This window comes from Terrapene carolina, unplaced genomic scaffold (assembly GCF_002925995.2).
Source record: "Terrapene carolina triunguis isolate 2854851 unplaced genomic scaffold, T_m_triunguis-2.0 Scaffold132, whole genome shotgun sequence".
Taxonomy (NCBI): domain Eukaryota; kingdom Metazoa; phylum Chordata; order Testudines; family Emydidae; genus Terrapene; species Terrapene triunguis.
The window spans coordinates 1-24,817 of record NW_020664483.1 but is presented as its reverse complement, the minus strand read 5'-3'; the positions used below and the strand labels follow the sequence as shown (position 1 = coordinate 24,817).

Genomic DNA, 24,817 nt, shown 5'->3' with positions numbered 1-24,817 from the left:
TGTTCTCTGTGTGTGTGTGTATATCTATATCTATCTATCTTCCTACTGTATTTGCCACTGCATGCATCCGATGAAGTGGGTTGTAGCCCACGAAAGCTTATGCTCAAATAAATTTGTTAGTGTCTAAGGTGCCACAAGTACTCCTGTTTATTAAGATCTGTTGTAACCCTGGGGAACCAACGGTTCACCATTATTCACTTAAACTGATGTAATGTGAAATAGGCAGCACGTGTCTTCTCAAATAGATTCCATTGTTCCCCAAAACAAAGCAGAAATGAGCAGCCCCTAAGGTAGCTACCACCATGTGGTGCAGCAGAGATCATCTTTCCACACAAGGGGAGGGCAGGTTAGTGTAATTAAAAGCCTTGCAGTGAGAGGAGATGTACAAATGTTGGCCCTAATAAATGCTACATGGAGTTTCCTTAACATTTGAGTCATGCAGTGTCACTAAGAGTGCTCCGCCCAGGGATGGGTCAGACGCCACCCACGGCCGGGGAGTGTATGTCTGCCCAAGAGGTGTTAGCACAAGCTTAACGGTTGCCAGTTCACTCGGGCGAGTTACGATCGTTGTACAGCTGGTCTGGATACTCCCCAGACGTCTGTTCCACGCTACGATCGTGTGGATTTTACCCTAGGGATCAAACAATAACTTGAGGAAAACCTTTAAAGACAAAGCATAGGGCAGGAGGCAAATTGGACTTGCACCAGCTGCAAGACACCAAGGCAGCCACTAAAGATGGAACATTCCACTGCGCAGCAAAAGTTTCTGGGGCAATCGGAGCTGCTATTTCCCACACCTCCCCTCCCCCGGAGTGTGTGAATCAGTAGGTGGAGGAGGGTTTGGAGTGGCACATTTTTTTCTTTGCTCATTTTCAATATCCCCCTTGTTTCCCAATTGAAAATGTGTTGGGCATCAGTGGTGCTACGCAGCCCCTGCACACAGCCCATTCCCCACTTGGCTGGCCTAGGGCATGGCTCAGCCAAGTGCAGCAGGCCCTGTAGCCTGCCAGGGAGGGAACTTCTGAACCTGGCAGAGGCTGGGAGAACTGAAACTGGGAGGTGGTGGAGCGCTGCCCCTTGTGCTGATGGGGTGTGTGTGGGGTGGACGTATCTGCAAAGGCAGAGGGGCGAGGCAGCCTCCGCCTGTTTCACAACAATAATGGTGTCCAAATATCCCTCAGCCTAAGTGCCTACAAACCCAGCCCCCCCACAGTACAAAGAGCAATTAGAAAGCCACACACGTGGTGCCCCTTATCTCCCAATACTGCCTCCCCCTGAATCAGCTCCGCTGATGTCATCTCCAGGGATTGGGAGTCTCTGAAGAGGTCCTGTCCTATGATCTCTGGCATCCTTGTCTCAGCTGGGGCCCATGTGCGGGTTTCCCCCTCCGGATGTTCCAGGGCCATGACGTTGAACGCCTATGTTCTGTGGAGCAGCGTCGTGGCTTGTACTGAAGTGCGAGGGCTGGGAATCGGGTCTGGTTCACCTCAGAATGGGCAGGTTCTCCTCCCTCTCCTGAGCTGGCTGTGAGCATCGTGGGCCTTGTTACATCACACCTTGAGACCTTTAACCATTCCCGAGGGGACCAAGTGATGCTCTGCAGCCACCTGCCTGGATCTCCTCAGCAGCCCAGATGCCAGTGCCAGCACATCTGCCTCTGGCCACTCCTAGGAAGGCTTCTTCTGGGACATGCTCTCACGCAGCTATGCACCATTAAGCGGCCAGTATGGAATAGGTAGGCCAGGCTGCTGCCAGGGCAGGAGAAGAGCAGCAGAACCCAGTGCAAGTGACTCGAGCTCTGAACAGGGTGAGACCACATCGTGGTAGAATCACCTGCACCCCATGTACTTGAGCACTTCTACCACTGATGGAATGTACCTGCCCCCACTGGGAGACATGGTGGGGATGCTCCATGAGGATAAATGAGCTACACCTCTGCAGGGAGAAACTGAGTGGGTTAAGACTCAATTGCAAAGAGCTGCCCCAGGATCTACACCTGGATCCAAAGGCCATCCAAGACAATGGGATTTCAGTGGGCTTCAGATTATAGGCCCCCAAGTATACCATGGCAGTGACTGTGTTTCAGCACAGAAAAGCCATGAGGAAAATGAAGCAATTGTATGATACAAACTAGCCCTCAGTCACAGCTGAGAAAGAGACCTAGGTGGTCTGAAAAAAGCATGAACAGCAGCAGTGCAACTAGCAAAGGCTACGCATACTCTGTGCTGGCCTCAGAAAGATTTATTAGGGAGCCCTCCCCTCATCAGATCAAGCCACCTATTTTAACAGACGTTAGGTTTCTGTGCAAGGTCCTGCCATGCAATCTTGATCCCAATCCCACCCACGATGAGCAAATGGACTAGGGGGGGCACAGGTCCTGATTCTCCATTGTGCAGTCATTTAACACAGTGCAAAATGGGTGCAGAAACACCATCAACCCACTTTGCATGGCAGTAAATGACTGCACAATAAAGAATCAAGCTCACACAGCACCAGACAAGTCAAGAAATAACAGCTGCTTAGCAGCAGTCTCATTTTCTCATGGCTTGTCATGATGATCTGCAAACTTTTACACCCATAGCATTAAGATCAAGATGTGTGTTTGCCCACTGTAATGATTTTTTTTGTTGTGCTGTAAATTTCTCAAATAGAAGCAGCTCATAGTGTAGTAGCTGAAGCCCATCCAAAATGAATGATGACATAGTTATGACATCAGATAGCAGCGCTAGTTCCTGACTATGTATGCCCTGTGGTTCCCATTTGCACAGGAGTCAATCTAGGTGCAATCAAAACAACTGTGGTATTTCGTTCTACTTCATGACAGCATCACCACCTAGTGTTTAATGTCCCTACATGGCAATCACCTCAAGATGAAGAACGTGGCTGGAAGGAATTTATAAGCCCTTGTGCAATCCGAGTTAAATCCATGGTCTCGCCAGGTAATGCATGAACAGTCTGGGTCATGGTGCATGTGGCTACATGTTTTGATTCTTGGCAGCAACCAGATGAAAGACATGACTTTGTTCATTAATGAGGCATAGCTACTGCATGTGTATGGGTCCTTGTGCCCATTTGTTGATAAAACTACATAAAAAAAAATCTTCAGTCCACTTGAGTCCTGGTTTAAAATCAGCTACAGGACACATAGCAGCAGTATTGTTTGTGAGACACTAAGTCTCCTACTTGATGCTTTGGGGGTGGGGGATTGGGTATCAGCCACAAGTAAAGGTGGTTGGGAACGGGATTGGCCATGTTGGGGGAAAAGTCCATGATTTCAAAAAATCTGTTCCAAAGCAGAACAAAACCAAAAAATGTGTTTCCTACAAAACAAAATTCCTCCTCCTCCCCACAAAAAGTTGATTGATACAATCAAAATGTTTCTAAATGAAACATTTCATTCAGATTTTGATTGAAAAGGAGACGGGTTGACATCCGGGTGGCAGCCGACCATAAAACTTTGGCAAAGAAATCCAAAGAACACAGTCCTTCAATGAACTAGGGTGCTCCCCGGAAGCGATGGGTAGCGCCCTCATCTGAGTGCATATTGCATAGGCTACTGCATCATTTTGGATGCATGCAGTCAAAGAAGAGAGTCCAGAAAATAAGATTGGTGTGATAGAATATAGGGACATTAACTGGAAAAAGTGAAGAGCTGGCTCAGTCATTGATGAAAGGAAAGTGCAGACTGCCTGCATTCAGGAGACCACCTGGAAACGAGCAAAGGCCAGATACACTAAGGAAGGCTACAAGCTACTATACTATGGCATGTCAAATAAGAGAAACAGAGCTGGTATAGGTTTAGACAGTGATGCAGGAATGTGTGGTGGCTGTGGATAGGGTGTGACAGGATAATTTCAGTTAAGCTCGCTCTTGAAAATGGGCCCCTAAACATTATATGTGCATATGCATCCCAAGTGGGATATGACGAACAAGAAAAAAAACTCTGAGTTCCATATTGACCAACGTATTCACCTTCAGATTTTCCACCCTAGACCTCACCTAAGCAAAGAAGAGGCATTGTTACACACACCATGTCAGGAGAATCCTGGCTTTCTATCTTGACAGGAAAAAACCTTTCAGAAAGACTCCCAAATTATTTTGTCTCTGTGGCAGATAGATCAGAAGGGTCCACAGTATCTAAACAAAGACTTTCCAAGCAGATATCTGGCTGCATTAGTTGTTGTTACCACTCCTGTAATCTCCAAACACCTTCAGACATACAAACTCACTCTCTGAGGTCTGTTTCCACCTCTACAGCCTTCCTCAAAAATGTTCCCATCATTGAAATATGTAGAGCCACGGCTTGGACCGCTCTACATATGTTTGCTGAGCACTATGCAATAATCATGACTCTGCTTCCAACTCAGCTGCACTTTATATTTTTCCACAGGCAATTTTAATACAAAGATAGCATCCACTCTTGACTTGCCTAGCACAAATCCAAACTGACTGTCCCTGACCTTTACTTCTCTTCACAGTCTCTTATCAATAACTTTCTCCCAGATCTTCATGTGGCTTATGATTTTAAGGCCATGGTAGTTACCACAACCATGGATGTTTCTTCTCTTAAATATTGATACTAATGTATTCTCCAGACATCTTCTCAGTCCTCATGATGAAATTAAACTTATGTGGATATGTTCCTGCCTACTTGCCCCAGGCATTTCCATACTTCTGCTGGTATGTCATCCGAGCCAAAATCTTTCTTATTTTTCATGTTGCCCAATGCTGCTTCAATTTCTTCTAGAACTAGTGCCACCAGCCCAGCCCCTCTGGTTATTTTCTCGAGGGTCTTTGCCAGTCTATATTTTTCTCTCTCACCTTCCTTCGTTTCAAGATGGACAGATAAGCCTTCCATGGCTTTAGGCTTAACAGCTGCCACCTCATTCTTTGCTATGTTTTTGGCTTTTTTATACTCCCGAACATGTTGCTGTTTAGGTGTCATTTGCCAGAATTTTAAAATGCTTTTTCTTTTCCTTCATGGTCTCACAAACTTTCTCATTCCACCTCCAGATCTCATGGGGGAAACAGACTCTTGCTTTTGTTTCACCAAGCAGGCTCTTTAAACATTCTTATATTTTGCTTGCAATATGATCCCACCATTAATTCCTATTTTCTTTAAACCCTTCTAAAGAGATCTTCTCCACTACTTTCATTTTAAACTCTTACAGTAGAACCTTATGAACTAACCGGTCAACCACACACCTCATTTGGAACTGGAAGTACACAATCAGGCAGCAGCAGAATCACACACCACCCATTCCTGCGCTCACTGGGCTGCGCCCTTCCCTGACAAAAGGGTCTGGCTCAGCTCGTCTCAGGGCTTTCTTCCCAGGCAGCAGCCAGGAGGGAAGCGATGGACTCTGCAGAGCACCAGCCACAGGCAGGTTTGCAGCCTGTGAAGGCATGTACCAGCACTTACTTCCTTAACGGCAGCCCCACAAAGCTCCCTGGTGCTCACTGGCAACTTTTGAATACCGTATATACTCGTTCATTAGCCCATTTGTTTATAAGCCGACCCCCCAAGATGGTTAGGTAAAAATAGCAAAAACTATATGACCCTTTCATAAGCCAACCCTATATTTCAGGGGTTGGCAGACTTTGGCTCCCGGCCCGTCAGGGTAAGCCGCTAGCAGGCCTAGACGTTTTGTTTACCTGGAGCGTTCACAGGCATGGAGCCCCTCAGTTCCCAGTGTCCGCGGTTTGCCGTTCCCAGCCAATGGGAGCTGCGGGAAGTGGCGCCACTTCCCGCAGCTCCCATTGGCTGGGAATGGCAAACCGTGGACACAGGGAGCTGAGGGGCTCCGTTCCTGTGAACGCTCCAGGTAAACAAAACGACAATGTATTAGATATTCAATTCAATGATTCCATAGAGTTTAAAATCATCAAATTTTGGTGTAGACCCGTTTATAAGCCGACCCCCGCTCTTTGAGGTGTCACTTTTTTACCAAAAATATTCAGCTTATGAATGAGTATATGCGGTAAGTTTTTGCTAAGGAGAATGCACTGTATTCCCATTTTTAAGACTATCCAAGCTCCTGAAGTTCTGACCTAGACACTTCTCTTGCCAGAGGAGCCAGCTGGGTTAACGCTTTGCTAAGCAAAGAAGGGGACAGCTTCTGTAAGATAAGCAGTACTTATTAAAGGCATAAGGCCAAGAGTTTGAAATCCATGTAACAGACTATCATCATTCCCCTGGGTAACAAACGATGTAAACAACTGACACCTTAATATCCATTGGAGGATTAGAGTATCTCCTTTGGTTAGTAGAACTTTAGACATGGCCTACATAGCTGGTAACAGAGATAAGTTATTCTCTACTTCCTTTCCTAAAAAACACGATTGCAGGGTGCTGCTGTAGGTGTCTGCCTTTCAGGAGTGGTCAACAGTAGCAGGAGAAGTGACATTACATAGAGAGAGGAAAGAGGGCCTTATTGTTAAGGCCGTGGACAGGGACCCAGGAGATCTGAGTTCTATTCCTAGCTATCAGACTCCCTGTGTGACCTTGTCCAATCTTCACATGGGGCTAGTAACTCTTCCTTTGTCCGTCTGGTCTATATGGATTGTAGGATCTTCAGGGCAAGGACTGCCCATTACTATGTGTATGTACAGCACCTAGGCCAATGGGGCCCTGATCTCCGCTCAATAAACAACAGAATACATGATGGCTTGGTGAGATAGACTGTGGTCATCTGACGCATTGCTTATTACATTAATACCATACCATAATGTGATCCATACTTTACACATCAAATTTTGATGCGTTTGAACAGTCTTTAAAAAATTAATCTGTATTATACTTGCTCTCAGAGGCTAGACAGGCAGATTTTACACCATGTAAGTAAATTGTGCAAGATTATGCGCTCATGACTTTAGTTTCCTTGCCAAGCTAAAGCATAAAGGCTTAATATCTATATCTGAGGAACTCTGTGTATTTCAAAATCTTGTCCCCTCCATCAACAGAAGTTGGTCCAATAAAAGATATTACTTCACCTACCCTGTTTCTCAGTATAGAGAAGGATCACCCTAGTCCATTAGCTCCACTGCATGAATAGCCATTTCTCTGGGACAGAGCCCAGACACACCACCTCCACAAGTCTGATCTGATATGGCAATTCTGTTTCTAGTCCTGCTATATTTAATCTCTCCTTCCCATCTACACTTCTCTATATTCCAATCCCTTGCCCAAAAAACAGCACAGGAGATGGGGTAAGTGTTAACTTTGAAACTACTGTGTTTCATACACAGCTCAGAGAGAACCAAGATGTTGCCAGGAAGTTCAAATCACTTCCATTGGAACCGAGAACTCTAGGGAGATTTGTGCAGCTATCAATTCTGCCCCGTCCCTGCCCCTTCTGAACAGACCAGGAGGCCTGGAGAGAACAAAGTAAAGAGTCAGAGCTCACAACTACAGAGCACAGCTCCTAGACCCATTCCCCTGGTAGCCAATCAGGATATGTCCTACTCTTTGAGCTGGAGGTGTGACTCTTAGTTGAAGGACACACAGCATGCTAGCTTGATCAGAGCTTGTATGGGTAAAAGTAATGGCAAGGTGAGCCGCTTGCCACCCCAACTACATGCCCATGGTTTTCAATGGGTCTGTCCTTGGAGTGGCTAGCCTCTTCCACTGCTTCTCTACTGTTCGCATGTTACCTTGATCAGAGCTAGCACAGGTATGTCTCCTTGAGCTGGGAGTCGCACCTCCAGCTCGATACACAGACGTACTCTGGGTCTGCACAGCATGCTTGAGTGGCTACGAGTCAAGCTCAGCACACAACAATCCAGCGGTTGCTCTATAAAGCCAAAAGGAAACTATTTTTTTGATTTTAGGCTTTAATCTTGGTGCCGGACACAATCACCCTGCAGGAATACCCGTGATCCACGTTTCACGTGGATCCTCCCTTCCACCGCCAATCCCCCATCTGCCCAAGCAATTGTTGAGAATTTTGGAGTTTCAAGAAAGGTCTTTCTTTGGGGAGATGTGTCTCAGGAAACCCTTGAGTATACAACCTCACAAATTTGCACCAAACTGCACCCTGGGCCATGATCTGGAATACTAGTGTTCAAGCCAATCACAACATACATGTGGATGTGTCAGATGGACTGAAAATTTGACTTTAAACAGAAACTCTGGGCTTGCCTACACTGTTCCATCATGCGGACCACGTGGTGTAAATTCCAAAGCACACCGAAATGTTGCACTCTAACTGCCACATGTGAATACTATTGGCGTGAGCTAAAAGATACTTAGGTTTTGTTAACTCAGCCCTGTCAAACCAGAGTGAAAGGCAAGCACAATGAAATAATTTGCAGTACATGCCTGTGATATTGTACCTCTCAGTAGAACAATCAAGTAAATACATTATTTCATCCTTTGTTCGGGAAGTGCAGCAGAGCACATAAAAGGCACTACCTCCATATAAGTAATGAACAGTAATTTAAATACACTATTTAAAACCTAGTTGAACCAATCTTCTGTTTAATAGTGTATAAAATGTAACTACCAGTCATTGTCAAGTAACTACAATACTATAAGAAAGAGCATTCATGGACAAAATATCACAGGTAAAATATTTTATGTCACTTAACAGTCAAGTATAGTTTCATATTCTCATTATATAGATTGAATTGAAGAAATCTAACTGATGTGACTAGATTTCTAGGCATGTTCTGGTGGCTACTGCATCTACCACTGAAGTATGGTATGACATGTGAACGTGCATAATTTTTTTTAAACCATGCCTACAGAGTAGGATCTAAATTGGACGTAAACACATGCAAGACATCCTCTCTTTAATATGGTTATTATTTCACTAAAACCATTTACCTATTTCCAGTGTAATATTTTGAACTCAACACCTATTAAAGTTGACAGATGCCTTTAAGACAGCTCAAAATTAAGAGAAGCAGCTCTGTGATTGTAATGAGTGCAATAGGTTTTGTTTAACAAAAGCGTTTGGTTGTATTTACTTGTCTCTTTACTCCCTACAGACATTAATTTTATGCATGCCATTTTAAAGACATGAAGTAGTTAAACCAAGAAAGAGGACAAATACAGCAAACCATACACATTTTCCTATAGCAATACAGTAGCCTAGGATTTCCCTGCTGCACATAATGGATGCATTTCCATCTCTCTTCCTTGGTCAAACATTGCCGCAAGTGTCCTTTTTACAATTCTAGAATCTTTCAGGATAACAATGGTATTTCATTCTGTATGGACAGTTAAACATGCTCAAGGTTAAGTCTGCAAATAAACGGAGACCGGAAGGAGCCCAGGTAAAGATATCCATTGTGTTCATGTGCCTCGCTAACATAAGTTACCACCATTCCATTGGGATCATGAAGGCTTCTTTTGTAAGATCCAGTTTCGCTAAGTTCTACGACAAGGCTATACTTGGGTACAAACTTCATCACCGTTTCTTGACTTAGCAACTAAAGAAAGAAAAACAGCAAGAGTAAGTTGTCGTATACGGTTATTTAACCATGAATTACATAAACTGATCGTATATTTCAAAGCAATCAAGGATCATGCCAAACCTTGGCAGTAATCAGTGAACAAAATAAGTCTTCAGATTTCAGGTGAAAGTTAACTGCATAGATTTAACATCTTAAGAACACTGAAAAGTCAACTTTAAAAGCATGTTTGATAGAAAATTCACTCCAATGTGGAGCTCTGGGATTTACTCAGCATGACACTGATGCACAAGGCACTAGTGTTCTCACACAGTTTCATGATGTGGTTGATGCCAGTGGCCAAAAATCAAACAGATTTTGTATAGCGCTCAACAGTGCTGCTTATTTGTGGTCCCCAAGCATGGCTTCCTCTGTTGATATTCTTTTACCACACCCAGAAATTAAAAAAAAAGTTGTAACGCATCATGGCAACAGAGAGTTTAACTGAGCTGGTATTTCGATCTTAAATGCCTATTGTTAGTCAAGATTGATGTTTTTCTGAGAGATAAATTTGGGGCTAAAAAAAATTTTTTTTTTTAAAAACATCTGTTAAAATGTCTGAGGATCAAGAATTCTTAAAGTCATGTTGACAAAATATTTTGTACTTTCTTTTAATTTGATTTTAATAAAAGGCAATCAAATGCCAACACCTTATGCTGACGCACCAGTGAGGCTGAGAGTTTGATAATACCAAAGAAAATATATGTACAGTTAAAAGAGACAGTGGATTTGAAAGACTGACTTTTCATTTGAAAATTGTGTACTTACTATTGGTAAGAGCAAGCCTTAGTTTTGCTAACTATAAAAAATGTGGATGATGCCTCCAACTAGCATCATGTGGCTTACCTGTAGCTTTAATCAGAGCACCATGATATCTTCCAGTGAAAAAGAGCGAAAACAAAGTATTTTCTTTACCTTAATTAAAGTAGTAAACTGTTTTTCCCTTTATCTTAAATACATTTACCTTAAATATTATTCTTTTAATCCATGGTTTTTCAGATATAAAATCCACCATAGAAAATCCAGGATTGGGTCGAACAGCTGACATGGCTACCCAGTATCCCCCAGAGCTGCTTAACCGGATATTATCTGGAAAGCCGGGCATATTTTCTACAAACATATCTGCTCCACCTTTCATTAATCCAGAGACATAGTATCTGTAAAATCACAACAGGATAATCAGGACAGCCTCTTAACCTAAACAAAGTTCATACAATAAACAAATTCAATGCATTTTCTACTAAAAACAGCTTTTCTTACTGCTAGCAGAGTGAAGTACAATATGACCACATTCTTCTGTCTGATATGCGCCTAGCAATGACTACAGCTTGTGCCACCATGTACAAGGATCCAGCTGATGAAAGGAAGAGACTGTAAACCAGATGTCTCCAGTGAAGGAAAAAACTGGATAGAATAGGAGTTTTTCGCCTTGCTGCTGAAAACCTCAGAGAGGAAGATTTAATCTCTCTGAAAGATATTAGCTAACCTTTATGGTGTAGACAGAGATCAAAGTAAAGCCATAAGTGGATTATGAGTCTGGTTTGGGAAGCCAAATATGCAATGATTTAGCTGAAATACCAAGATTTCAGATTGTCAGTGTAACACAGCTGCAATATCACTGACATTGTAAGAGTTAGTGGGACATATTCTGATGGCTAATATAAAACCAGAGTAACTCCATTGCCTTCTATGGAGTTATTGCTGATCTCTGGTATAGCAGCAGAATTTGCCCCACATCATTTATATAAATTGTGGGATTGAGCAATTCAACTCAGTTTACCCATAAAAAACAAGATAAAGATATGGTGCTACAGTCTGTCACATCTACCCTATGAACTATGGTAGAGGAAAAGATGTGGTGAGAGCACCAAGTAGAGTGAAGAATTAATTGACTCAAGTTTTACAGTCCCCCTTAACTTGTATGAGCCTTTCCTCCCAACTGGGGTCAACTAAGTTTTAATTTCAAAAGAAATAAAGCCTATTTGAATTTCAGCTGCTTGTGTAAGTAAAGCAGAGATGCTCTGTGGCTAACTGGAAGTCAGGTTAAATAGTCTGAAGCCTGAAAAACCTCTGAAACCTCTATCAAGCACACTTTTTGAACCCTGCATTCCCTTTTTCCACCAGTGTCACAATAGTTTTGATTTTAGCTCACACTTTATTGTGACCAGAAGGCAAGAATATTAATCTTTTCTTCTTAATGCTTAAAAAACAACACACAAAACAGAGACCAGTCCCTGCTGACTGGAGGGCAGAGAGACACAATGATATTGTTGTGTGTCCATTTTGGAGAGTGGCAGGGATGTTCTGCTGAATCACACTGTTAACAGGTATTCAGACTCTGCAGAGAGCTACTGAAATCCTACCAGTTCCTACCCTGTTCACACTAGGGAGATTTTAAAGTTCCCCACCCTTACTGTTTATCCCACCAGTGTTGACAGCCTTAATGGAGATGGACCACCAGCTGCAGGCACTGTTTTAAACACCACATTGATTAGCTTTGCTCTGAGCAGGCCAAATTAATTGATATGGTGCATAGAAAGTGTCAGCAGTTGTTGACTCATTTCCACTGACTTCCCTCCAGAACCCCAGTGGACCTGGACCAGAGAAAGCTGCACCAGGGTTAACAACTGCAGGAAATTTTTCAAAAATGTCTCTAATGTAGGCAGGGCCATTGCACGACACGGAGCTTGTTAACTCCAGCTGGATTAAAAACTAAGTGGGGGCGGCTGCCTAAAGAGAAGCAAGGATCAAGAACAGAAGGGGCTCTGGATGGAAACCCTAACGACAGCCAGACACAGGGAGAAGGGCTACGGCTAAGGTTTGTGTTGGGTTATTATGCTTTGAGTTACCAACACAGCTAAACTGGGGTGAATTTGGATACTAATGCAGTGTTTGTGCACTTTGAGGTCAGGGTAGGGATTCGGCCTATTCCCTTAAGGACTGAGAGGCACCCCTATGCTACAGCGATGGGAATCAAATACCTAGATAGGTCCATGAACAAGACTAAAATCTGCCTTGATTACACCCTGTGGAGCCCTACTTGAAATCAATAGGGTTGCATGAGTTGTAAGTCAGGGAAGTATTTGGCCCAAGATTTTCTTTTATGCTGTGTAGTCACATTGCTTAATGCTCTACTGGAAAGGGCTCAGATAGTGATGAGGCTGGTATAAAAACCTATATAGAATAGAAGAGAAATCAATTTAAAGTCATTTGATAAAGTAATGCATCCCCAAATGTCACACTCACCTCCTTATTCTAGCTAAGGTTGTTTCTGCTACCAACACAAAATCTTCAGCAGGAGAGAGCTGGACTCCATTGGGAAACCTCAGTCCTACCATTAAGACTTTCACTTCTTTTGTCACAGTGTCATATTCAAGCAGGCTAAAGACAGAACATTACATATGTACTTAAGTGAAGTGGGATAAGACAGTTTGCTCAATTGCATTTTGCTTTGCCAGGCATTTCCCTTCCTCTTATTCCTCCAGGTTTTATACGCAAAGAATATGAGAAAAAGCGGAGCACTCAGGGCACATTTAAGTTTATTTATTTATGACCTGGAGAGTGGGGCAGAAAGACACCAGCTTTTTAAGGTTGCTAGACAATTGTCCATGACAGAATTTGGGTAAAAAACGTTAATTCCTTTAATTTTAAAAAGCACATTCCACTAGAGAAGATTTACACAAATAGGCTTTTTGAAAGAGAAGGAAATCTCTTACATCTGTTTCATTTCTACACATGCCAGCTTCTTCCACACATTCTCCCCTTGCCCTTTTCAGAGTAGCATTATTTGCATGGTCAATAAAGACTCAAAAGTTTAGTTTTAAACACAACTAAGTTATCCTGACTATTCCTATTGGTTTGATCTGCTGTAGGATAGATGGATTGCTGTACGTAGATACTTGCCGTCCATCATCTGTGCCTTCCATAACCAAGAATGAATAATCCCTTCTTTGCCATTTACTGCTGGAGTCTGTGAAGAAGATTTTCCTCCCATCCCGAGTCAATGTGAGGTCATTCAAAAAGGACATTTTGTGACCCTCAACTGGTTCACTAGTTGATAATAGCATTTTCACGTCACCTGATTACAAAAATAAATAAATAAATAAATCTGCCCATCTTTTATCCTGCCATTCCAATAATCTGAATCTTAACACAGTCAGGTAGGTGTTAAATTGGCCCAGTATCTTTTCTATCCTCAGAAGAGCAGCTGTCAATGTTATACACCATTTTGTATGTGTAAAATTTTAAGGTATCAATCCACATCCATGGCATGCATAGAAATGGTAATGATGAAAAGTGTTAATGATTGTGTTTGCCTTTTTAAAAATTAGCTTATGCATGAGATTTTGTTTAGCTCTAAATGTACTTAAAACAAAGCCATTTTTACATTAAAGGGATCAGATACCACTGACCAAGTTTCACAAAGGAGTAGGTTTTCAAATCCACTGAACCCCTAATCTACTCAATATATTTACTTGTAAATTTCCAAAATGAATAGGATAAATTTGGCTGTGATCAACATTTCTGGTGGAGTGTAACAAAGGGAATATAAATCTTACCTTGACTAAAAAGCCAAAAACACAACCTTAACTTTGAAGTCACTGCTGACATACCTAAAATATGCTCTTATTTTGCAAGAGAGCTATATATTTCATATATGTAAATCAAATTACAAAAAGTCCCAACTGACGGCAGATTGAAATCTGTTTCTTTCCAGAAATTCCCTCCTCCCTCTCCACTAAAAACGTAGAGATGTGTTACTGTAGCTCACGTGTTGGGTTTTGGAAGCTTTTCCCGTATAACTTTCACAGCTCTTACTTTAAAAAAGGTTTCAGGTTTTGGATATGATACATAAGGGAGTTTATTTTAGTACTTGTGCCATTTAGAGACGGGACAGTTTATTCTGAGTGGAATAACTGTACTTAGGCTGAGGCACCCTGTGCAGAATGTCAACACAGAACAAAAACTTAGTAACAGTTTTGTATCCCCAGGGGGAGGAGGAGGGTTGTTGTTTTTTTGTTTTTTTTGGGGGGGGGGGATATTGACTGAAATACAGGGTAAAACTAGTATCACTACAAAACCTTTACACAGAAGAAGCTTCATATTGTACAGAGCCACACACTGTAAAAGCTTTTAAAATGTATTTTCATTTAAAGTATAAACTCAGGCCTTGATCCTGCAATTGGATCCATGCAAGCAGACCACTGCGCCATCCTGCAGTTGGCTCTATAGGGGAGAAGAACTGTCTAATACTTAGGGCACTAGCCTGGAACTTGGAAGACCTAGGTTCAAGACCCTGTTCTGCCACAGACTCCCAGTGTAACCTTGGGCAAGTTACTTTGCCTCTCTGCCTCAGGTCCCCATCTGTAAAATGTGAATAATAACATTTCCCTATCTCATGTTGGGGGTAAGAGGGATGCAAGGATAAATACATTAAGGATTGTGAAATGCTCAGATACTATGGTAATAGGGGGGTATAGAAGTACTTCAGCTAAATATGCTTTTGTTTGGATAAATAAAGCACTTAGCTCTATGGATAAAAAGCACTGGGTAGAAGTTAAGTGCTTTCCAAAAGTTAAGCATTGGTAGCCCTCTTTATGGCGACAGAAACACAGAGGCAGGCAATGGCAAAGTGACTGGGCCAAAGCCACAAAAGTCAAGTAGAGCCAGGTACAGAATCCAAGCTGCCTAATTCACAACTCAGTGCCCAAAGCTGGGGGGGCGGGGGCGCGCGGCGCAGGGGGAACCATACCTGTGACAGGATCAATTTCATATAGTCCGCAATATGCATCTGCCACAAACAGGGTATTATTTGGCCCAGCTCTGATGCCAAGGGGTCTCCCGCAGGTGGGCTCATCTTCCCTGGTTCCTTTTGAGACAATTTTACAGCTGTTTTATAGGCAGAGCAGTTTGTATATAAAGGTATTGAAGCCACTCCAGAAAAGAAAGCTCAAATATAACAAGACTATATTGCCAGCTCCCCACCACCACCACCACCCTTATAAATATATCATGCTCTCATTTTTCCAACGGGAAATGAATTTTAATGATCAATGAATCAGAGCTGCTCGAAGGTTAGCTAGCGTTAACACTGCCCTCTATTGACTTGCCTAGCAAAAAGCATACTTACCCTAGTTAGGAGTGATGAATATTTTCTGAATTTTTTGTTTTGACAGAAGTTTGGAATTTTGATTAAACAAATATTGACACAGAAAGTGGCTGTTCTCAAAAACGTTTGACTTTTTTTAGTCAGAAAACCCCAAACCAAAAGTACTCTGGTTTTCCGATAAAAAAGTCAAAAATTTCTGCTGAAAATAATAAAAAACAAGAGAGACTTTCCCCCAACCAGCCCTAACCTCAATACTTCTGACAGCTAACAGAAATCCTCCTTTAGAACAGGCAGTAAAGAGCTGTGTTTTCAAGCCAGATATTTAGCACTACTGCCTTTGCTGTATCTACATGGCTTAGCCATTGACTATAGTGATTTCATATGCATATACAGTTGAAATCATTGCAGTAACCATTATAAATTCTACTAACTCAACTACTATATTAGCTGACAAATAACAAAGACAAGCATGGCACTAGTATTGTGTTAGTAATAACTGGTATTTACTTAGTCACCTTCAAACAACACTGAAAAGGTTGTGGACAACAAAGAAGGAGTGTGCCAGAGGATACTTGGCACATGCCTCAAGTTTCCCTTATAATAAAAGATGGAGGAAAACTATTGCAAGCAAGTAACACTATCTATTTTATTAAACTTGTTTTTCAAAAATGTCCACAAGGTGGTTGCTGCTGTTTAATGTTTATCCTGGGACCTCTTCTACTTATTTACTCTAACAGCAATGCTACCATGGAAATATATCTCAATCACTGTTTGAGTCATCTCTCCATCTACCGTAAAAGTAACAACATTTGTTTGCTAAAACTCCATAGATAATGTCAACTAGATAGTAGCACAACAGTAATAGTCAAGGATCTATGCAGAGATTCCATTAAGATTAACAGTGGGTATTGAGCTTTGGGAGAGTTTAAATGCACTTTGAAACATCCCCCAAACTTCCTGGCACAGGCTGGAAAACAGCTGCCTGACTATTCTTTGGGGTATGTTTTTAGTCCTTAGTTTTACTATGAAAGGAAATTACATATTGGGCCAGATCCTTATGTGGTATAAACTGACAACTCTATTGATGTATATCGACATACACCTCTACCCCGATATAACGCGACCCGATATAACACGAATTCGGATATAATGTGGTAAAGCAGTGCTCCGGGGGGGCGGGGCTGCGCACTCCAGTGGATCAAAGCAAGTTCGATATAACGCGGTTTCACCTATAACGCGGTAAGATTTTTTGGCTCCCGAGGACAGCGTTATATCGGGGTAGAGGTGTAGCTTCACTGACAGCAATGGAGCTGTGCCATTTACATCAGCTGAGGATCTGGCCTGATGCATGATAAAGTGATGTAGAAAGGCTAAACCAAACAAAAGCAAGGGTATTCGGCAAAAGGGCTGTAATGCCATCCTTCACCACATTGCGCCCAGGTATTGCAGAGAATTCCCACTTGTCTTTTGTATGGGTATGTCTACACTGTGGTCAGGATAGCACACATCAATCAAATCCATCTTTGATGGAGCTAGCTCACTACAAGTAAGAGAGATAACCGCGGCAGAATAGGCTAGCTGCCCAAATACAATCCCGCCTGGGATTCCAGCCTGTACCACTGCTCTGTTTTAGCAAGCTAGCTCAATCAAAGCTAGTTTGAATATACATATGTAGGCTGCAATTGCACCTCCTGACTGCAGTGTAGACAGACCCTAAAACAGGTCCCCAGCCCCCACCCCCAAATACAGCATTGAGAGATAAAGTTTGTTTTAAACCTAACTCTGAACTCCCTTAAGATTGGGGGTTTAACTCAGACTCTCAGAGCCCTGCTTACAAATTAAGCACTTTAAAGTAGGCACTACAGTACATTTAGGTAACATGCAACTAGCCCAATTACCAAAAAAAAAAAAGGGGGGAGGGGTTTTTAAATTCACAAATGCATGCCTCACCCAATATGTAATTGTGCAATTGTATGCCTTACTGAACATGCAATTGTATGCCTCTAATCTGGGTCTATTTTATATGATGGGTATCAGATTTTTAATAAATACAGGGAAAAGGTAACAAGGAAAAAATAATTACAGTAATTACATGCTGATCACCGTCATCTTGCTTAATATATAGCAATTCTAATTTATGCAACTCTTTCTGCATTTCTCCTTCAAACAATGTGTCCTATCCACCCAAAAGAAGGGAAAACGATGAAAGCTTGTTTAACTGATGGAGACAAGATATCTTAGCTACACCTAAATATTTTTTGTCTCCAAATCTCAAACTCTTCAGAGATTACAAAAAAAAAAAATCACATCTATAAAACTCTGAAATAGTTAACATTCACAGTATAAAGTTCCTTTAATCCTGAAGACTATCTAAATTCTTCACAAACTGCATGCAGCATTACTGAGATGCAAACACATTTGGGAAGGATGACAGCAAGCAGGTGGATAACCGGCAAAGCATAGCCTTCATAACAGAGTAGAGAAGAAACTCTGGCCAAGGGAGCCAGGGCAAGCTGTTATTTGTTTTTACACAAACAATCTTTATAAAAGAATTAACACAATCTCTAATGGTAAAAAAGGCCAACCAGGACCTGCATCTTTCATATAGCTTCTGAAATAGCCGCAAATTAAGCTGTATGGAACTCCCACTTCTCTGCTTGAATGATAGAAGAACTGAACCTTTTGCCTATAGTTCCAAGATATTTTCTCTCTTCTCAAGTTTCTATAGATTGAGAGCTAGCTCATGCCATTTTGGTATATCCCAGAGTAAGGGGAGGAGCTCCAATGCCCCAAGGGAGCACAGTGAGGCATCTCCCCCCCTGAAAATCACTGGTATACAGGTGAGCATGCTCACTACACCACCTTCAAGGGGCACAGCCCACTCTCCCAAATGGGGCAGAGGGTTTAAGAGCATGGTCCAACCTCCTCGCTGCCTCTTTTGCTGTCATACCCCCCAGGGAGATGGAACAGTGCAATCCTTCAGTTTCCCCAACCACAAAGAATGCAGCACTGCCTGGGCTACACACAGGCTGCATGAAGTTGAGCAGATGAGCAGGGCAAAGGGATAACCCATGCTCCTGGTATTCCCCCAGCCCACAACCCTACTCAAGAGCCACATGCCATCTTGTCTTGTATTAAAGAAGGGCAGATCTAATTTGTCATCATGGTCAAAGCTCTCTCACCAGGTGTTCTAGAAGCATTCGAATGCTCTTAAATAAGTCTTACTGTAACTATGCAAGCAGCTACATGTGGACATGAAATCTGACAGCCAAACCAAAAATCCATGTGAAAACAGGAAAGCATAGCCCCAAGCTTGCCTAGGCCAGCTGTGCTCTCTCTGGCTATGTCTATACAGGCAAAAATCAGAAGTGAAATATACTATTGATGCAGGGCTACAATAATACTATACTAATGCTTACACTATGCTGCAGCTGCATTACTGTTGTAAACAAGTATCGACAGGTGCAAGGGATGTTAGCCAAGATTTTCAGACCTAGAAACCTAAAGTTAGGCTTTTGAACTGAAGAGGCCTCACTAACAAAGGTTATAAATATATACAGCTTCCACTAACTTTGTGAAAGATCATGAGAGAGGCATATTGTCATGTACATATTGTTAATATTCTCATGAACATTAGTTTAACATGTTGGGGTACATGACATTCAATGAGAAATCATCAGCTTTGCATAGGTACAACGTAGCCTATGAAATCAAGGAAATATTGAGCATACATGTCAACTAAGCATGGACATGTTACTGTCGTCTAAAATCCAGCTACTGCACACGTGCACTATGCTGTGAAATATGTGAAGATGTGCACCTGCAAAAGAGAGCAAGATTGAATGCTAACTTATTAATCATTACAAAGTTATCCCATGGATTTTCAACTGAATGATAAAAGTGTGTAATGGTCAAGAACCATTATTTACTTACTGCATGGACCATGGCCAAGTATGGCTAACGTTTTTATTTCCCCATCTTCAATTTTTAGAATCTTTCCATCAGCTGTACCAGTAAACAGCACATCTGCATAAACAAATAGTATGATTAGCTTGGCTACAAAACTGCCGTAATATACAAAATCTTTTTATAAAGATGTAGCACAAATGTCAGCATTGAGCCCACATTCCTCCCACACAAAACTAATGCACTTCGAACACATTTAGTTAAAGATAAATTTTTCCCTATTTATTCTTGCACTTCAACTGAAGTGAGTGGAGAGTGTGTCCAGGCAATTAAATCATTCAACTAGTTAAGTTGGATTCATTCAGATAAAAAGGAGGAGTTGAGTCTCAGACCAGGTCGCTGGTTTGAATCTGACCATGGACATTAGTGATGGTTCTGTGGCCTCATCTCAGTGAGCAGATTTCCACATCACCAAAAAAAGAATCAGACACCACCATATAAGTCACCCTTGTTATTAGTTTCAACAGGGATGCCACCAACTGAATTATCCTCTCATGCTAGAAATGGTTCCTTCAGGTCTGAAACACTCAAACAGGGATGTTTATTATACTAATACTGCTTAGGCTGTACCTGATCTGTGAAAAGATTACTTCAGTTCAAGGGATGAATCCAGCACTAAGTCATCCAAAACCAAAAATGTTGCCAAGTCAACATTTTGATGCCAAGTCACATGACAGCAATGGGACAAATTAGTTCTTAATACGCCATGATGAGCTCAAGCCCCTCTCTGAACTTTGCCATCGTTCTTAAGAAGTACATAGATGGTGGGTTAGAAGAATTACTAAACTGTTTGGGCTTTTAAACCTCCAGTTTAGGTGCTTGAAAGTGTAATGGTTTACTCCAAAACTGTAAGAGGAAAAACTATTTTGATCTTCAAGGAAGGAACAGCTTCTATTTCCTAGAAAAGTTCTAAACTTCCAGCCAGGTCAGAGATTTCAGCCATCTGAAATCCAGTAATCTTCCTGCAACCACCACCTAGAGAATAGAATCTGAAAGACTAACTAATTGAGAAGCAGCAGACAGCATCCATACTTTGACTAAACACTTCAACACACATTTGTGGAGACAGGCAGTAGTAGCAGAAATTAGAGAATGAAGGACTGGGGAGGGATAGCTCAGTGGTTTGAGCATTGGCCTGCTAAACCCAGGGTTGTGAGTTCAATCCTTGAGGGGGCCACTTAGGGATCTGGGGCAAAATCACTACTTGGTCCTGCTAGTGAAGGCAGGGGGCTGGACTTGATGACCTTTCAGGGTCCCTTCCAGTTCTATGAGATAGGTATATCTAGGACTTTGGTAATGATTTACTGGGCACTTTCCTGATAAGGTTAAAGATAACTAGGGCTTTAATATATCTTTCTAGTTAACCAGGAAACATGGCAGCAAGAACTGAGCTAAACATACTGTTACTAATCAATTCCCGCCTTTACATGAAACTGCAGAGAGACTGTCTCGGATAGAAAACTGCAGCTCCAGCTCTTTGTTTACCGTTAGCATTGAAACACACAAAGATCTGATTCTATGGCTAGGCCTGAATCTCACCACTTTCAGGGCACACTGCAAAAATCCACCTGTCACAAAGGTACTTTCGTAAGAAATGGGCACAGTGCCTCCAACTCCACTTGAGTCTGGCCCTTCTGATAAGAAGCTGCTCAGTAGGAGACAGTGTGGAGCTAGTAGGGGCTTTCTATGTAATGGGACAAATTTATTTAAAAGCACCTCCAACGGTTGTATACAGCAATAATAAAATTCAATGTTTAGGCATCTGATTTCCCATTAAATACAATTTATTGACAGTACGTTTTATCTTATTTAAATAAAGCTTCATACTCTGAGAAACTCAATTACATAATCATACGGGTGGATATTTAAAAAGGCTCTCTAACCACTGAGACCTAGTTAAAAAATTACTACAAGTGAATAGCGGAACAATAGTTTCTACACTTAGGACCTTGACGTCATTAAAGGCCATGTTTCAGAAGGGTATGGATTTCTTGTGAGACCTAAATGACTTACTCCTGGGAAAGGGGCTACATGGAGATATGTAGCTCTGAGTTGGTGGTTGCTGACCCAAGACAATGTTAAATTGCAGACACATGGAAGCCTGCACAATTTGGTATCCAAGAGATATGTGGCTGAATCAAACTCTTAGCAAAGAAGCAATAGTGAAAAAGACACCCTAAATCCCTACAGTTTTCCAGTGCTTACCACCAATATTGGCAATGGATTCAGGTCCAATAAGTTGGTTTTCAAATATCCTCTCTGCTTGTCGCAACTTAATATTTGGCTCTAACACACCGGTCAGGAGGGGAGGTTCTTTGAAGCTGTAAAATCAAAATGCAGGTCTCATGATTTTATCATAGAATAGGTACAAAGTCAAATGCTCTTGAGCAAAAAGTTGAGCAATTTTTCCAGGTTGCCAACTAGACTGCAAACATGACAGCCGTTTTTGAAACAGTATATTTCATTTTCCTGGACATCAACAGACTTTTCTGATGCAATATATCAGCTCTAGCCTGCATCAAGTCTTAGGAAATAAGAGAGTTTTACAACACTAGCGTCTTGATGTTCATTTAAATACAAGTCAATTTCAAAGATGTGGTTCAGCAGTCTTAAATAGCTGAAATAAAATTCAATTCAATGTTGCTACTTAGCTAGTTGATAAACTACTGTCCCAGTTATTATGGCCCCAAACCTTCAACTGGATCCATGCGGATGGATGCTTGAGCCCACACAGATCTGATTGTAGGTTTGATGCCAGTAGGAGAGACAATTCATCCTAGAGAATTATATTCTATACTCCTGAAAGAGCCTTAATAATTGTGACAAACACCTCACTTCAACCCTGATTCTGTGCTTATTTACACATGTGAGTAGTCTCCCCACTGAACGTACATGCGTAGTTATGTAACAGCTGCAATTTTGGCCAACACAGGGTCTTAACCAGGATCTCCACAGCTAAAAATCTCTGAGCTAAAGAGCTATGCTTTCTGCCTGGGACCATAACAGACTCTCAGGCTAGGTCTACACTACAGCGGGGCTCCGACCTAAGATACGCAACTTCAGCTACGTGAATACCGTAGCTGAAGTTGCGTATTTTAGGTCGACTTACCTGGCTGTGAGGACGGGGGAAAGTCGACCGCTGCCGCGCTGCCGTCGACTCCGCTGCCGCCTCTTGCCGCGGTGGATTTCCGGAGTCGACGGCAGAGCGATCAGGGATCGATTTTATCGCGTCTTCACTAGACGCGATAAGTCGATCCCAGAAAACCGATTGCCTGCCGCTGGACCCTCCGGTAAGTGTAGACAAGCCCTCAGCCTCTGTAGATTGGGAACAGAGGGGGCCAAGTAACACACACTGACCAGTAGGTTACATTTACTTACATGAATAAGCTTTGAAGCATTGGAGCCTATAAGCCTGACTGATATGACTAGTAGCAACTGGGAAGGTAGAGAATTCCAATTTCTGTTAAAATAACCTAGATTCATGTAAGTACAGCATTAGTAGAGCAGTGATAATTAGTTTGGCTTTGAGGGTGGTTTTTAAGAAATCTAGTAAACAAGTTTGCAGAATATGAGCCTAAGAATATTGCTATCTGATCCATTGGGGGGGGGGGGGTCTGTGTTCATTGTGGTTCCCCACTGACTTCAGTAAAACTCCATGAAGGCATAAGGGTTCCCTGCAGCAGATCCAACTGTTGGACTACAGCCTTGGATTGTAGCACTTTGGGACAGAGACTGTGGCCTTTGTATGTATTTATATAGTGCTTACAACAATGGGACCCCCAACCCTGCGTCTGCACACTACTGCTTGATATTAAACAAAATATATAAAAACTCGGTGAAATTGAGTCCTGCCCCAGGCTGTCACCTTCAGACACGGGGTGAGGGGAGAACGGCTGCAGCTGTGAGCCCTGCGTGGCTGTCGGTGCCCCCACTTCAGTTGGTGCAAGCGCTCCTGGTGAGGACACACACCACCGACAGAAGGAGGATAGTGCGGACACCAACAGCTGATTGAATTACTGTGGTGGCTGTAGGTCGACCTAAATTTAGTCTACCTAATTTTAAGTGTAAATTAACCCTCAGTAACTTCATAAAAGTTGACTAAATTTTATCCACCAACATAAAATCAGCATTAAAAAAGGTTACCTTGCAATAAAATTCAGTTAAAACAAAACACAGCTCACCTCAGAGGTTGAGGGTCTATTGGACATTCCAGGAAAACTATTGCTCCAAGCAAGGGAATAATTAGAGAGACAGCCAAAATCATGAAGGTCACACGGAACACCTTGCTGCTGTAAGTACTGCCACCACACAAAAACAAACAAGTTAGGATTACAGCATAAACACAACTTTAAGATTTTAAGAATTCTCATTACAAAATTTTGTTTTTGAAGAGTCCACTTCTTTCTGCTTTCACCCCCACTACACACACACTTGTCTTCATGCTCAACCACCTGCTAAATCATGTAGTCAGCATAAAATCAGGTCTGTCATCTGTTTGACTACAGTAGTTATGATACATTGTATATGTATAATAGAGTATCCATGCATTAGAAATACATATGGATAGACTACTGTCTACCTTCTAAATTAACTTCGAGTCCAGTCTGGAAACTCCCATTCCAGTAGCTAATATTGCTGCCAAGAATAAGTTATCTCAAGTAACTGGAACAAAAGAGATATTGAAGTACTTTAAAGAAACACTTCCTTAATTTAAGGAGACTTATCTTGAAACTCGTAACATAGGGATGTGACGTTCTCCTCTGGTGTTACCTGGACTGGTGATCTGCTAGGTCACTCCAATCTTTGACTCTGGGACCCAGCCTTACCCTGCTCTGCTGTGAGAACCCCCACTCCTGGGCTGTTCACGCACAGCCTCTGGCATGTAAGCTGCTCCCAGCTACTTGCAACCGAATGACACTAGCCAATATCTCCAGTCCCAGATACAACCCTAGGAACTTCCGTCTTGCAGTGTCCAGTTATGACTGCTGGACACTGCAAGTTTATATGAGTTCGTCAATTTAACAAAGAAATTGATATGTACCAGGCTTGTTTTCCCAAGGGGAGTCTCTGCCAGGCTTCAAACCAAACGCACTACTTCAGGTAGAATAAACAAAGAGATTTATTAACTATGAAAGATTTTAAGTGATTATAAGTCAAAGCATAACAAGTCAGATTTGTTCAGATGAAATAAAAGCAAAACGCATTCTAAGCTGATCTTAACACTTTCAGTGCCCTTACAAACTTAGATGCTTCTCACCACAGACTGGCTGGTTGCTCTTCAGCCAG

General features: G+C 42.1%; 1 protein-coding gene across 2 annotated transcripts; it reads right to left on the bottom strand.

Annotated features, from left to right (window-relative positions):
- Positions 1-8,450: 8,450 nt before the first annotated feature.
- On the bottom strand, positions 8,451-24,806 carry APMAP (adipocyte plasma membrane associated protein). 2 transcript variants are annotated; one of them, XM_026653209.2, is made up of 9 exons: positions 24,789-24,806; positions 23,713-23,829; positions 21,737-21,852; positions 19,499-19,591; positions 15,209-15,325; positions 13,360-13,534; positions 12,703-12,837; positions 10,421-10,613; positions 8,451-9,435 (listed from the first exon to the last, which is right to left on the bottom strand). In XM_026653209.2, the coding sequence occupies exons 2-9, from the start codon at positions 23,793-23,795 to the stop codon at positions 9,226-9,228; spliced, it is 1,122 nt and encodes a 373-aa protein (XP_026508994.1). In that variant the 5' UTR covers positions 23,796-23,829; positions 24,789-24,806; the 3' UTR covers positions 8,451-9,225. The 2 variants fall into 2 exon arrangements, with proteins under 2 accessions (XP_026508994.1, XP_026508993.1); XM_026653208.2 differs by lacking the exon at positions 24,789-24,806 and having other exon boundaries at positions 23,713-24,074.
- Between the last annotated feature and the right edge of the window lie 11 nt (positions 24,807-24,817).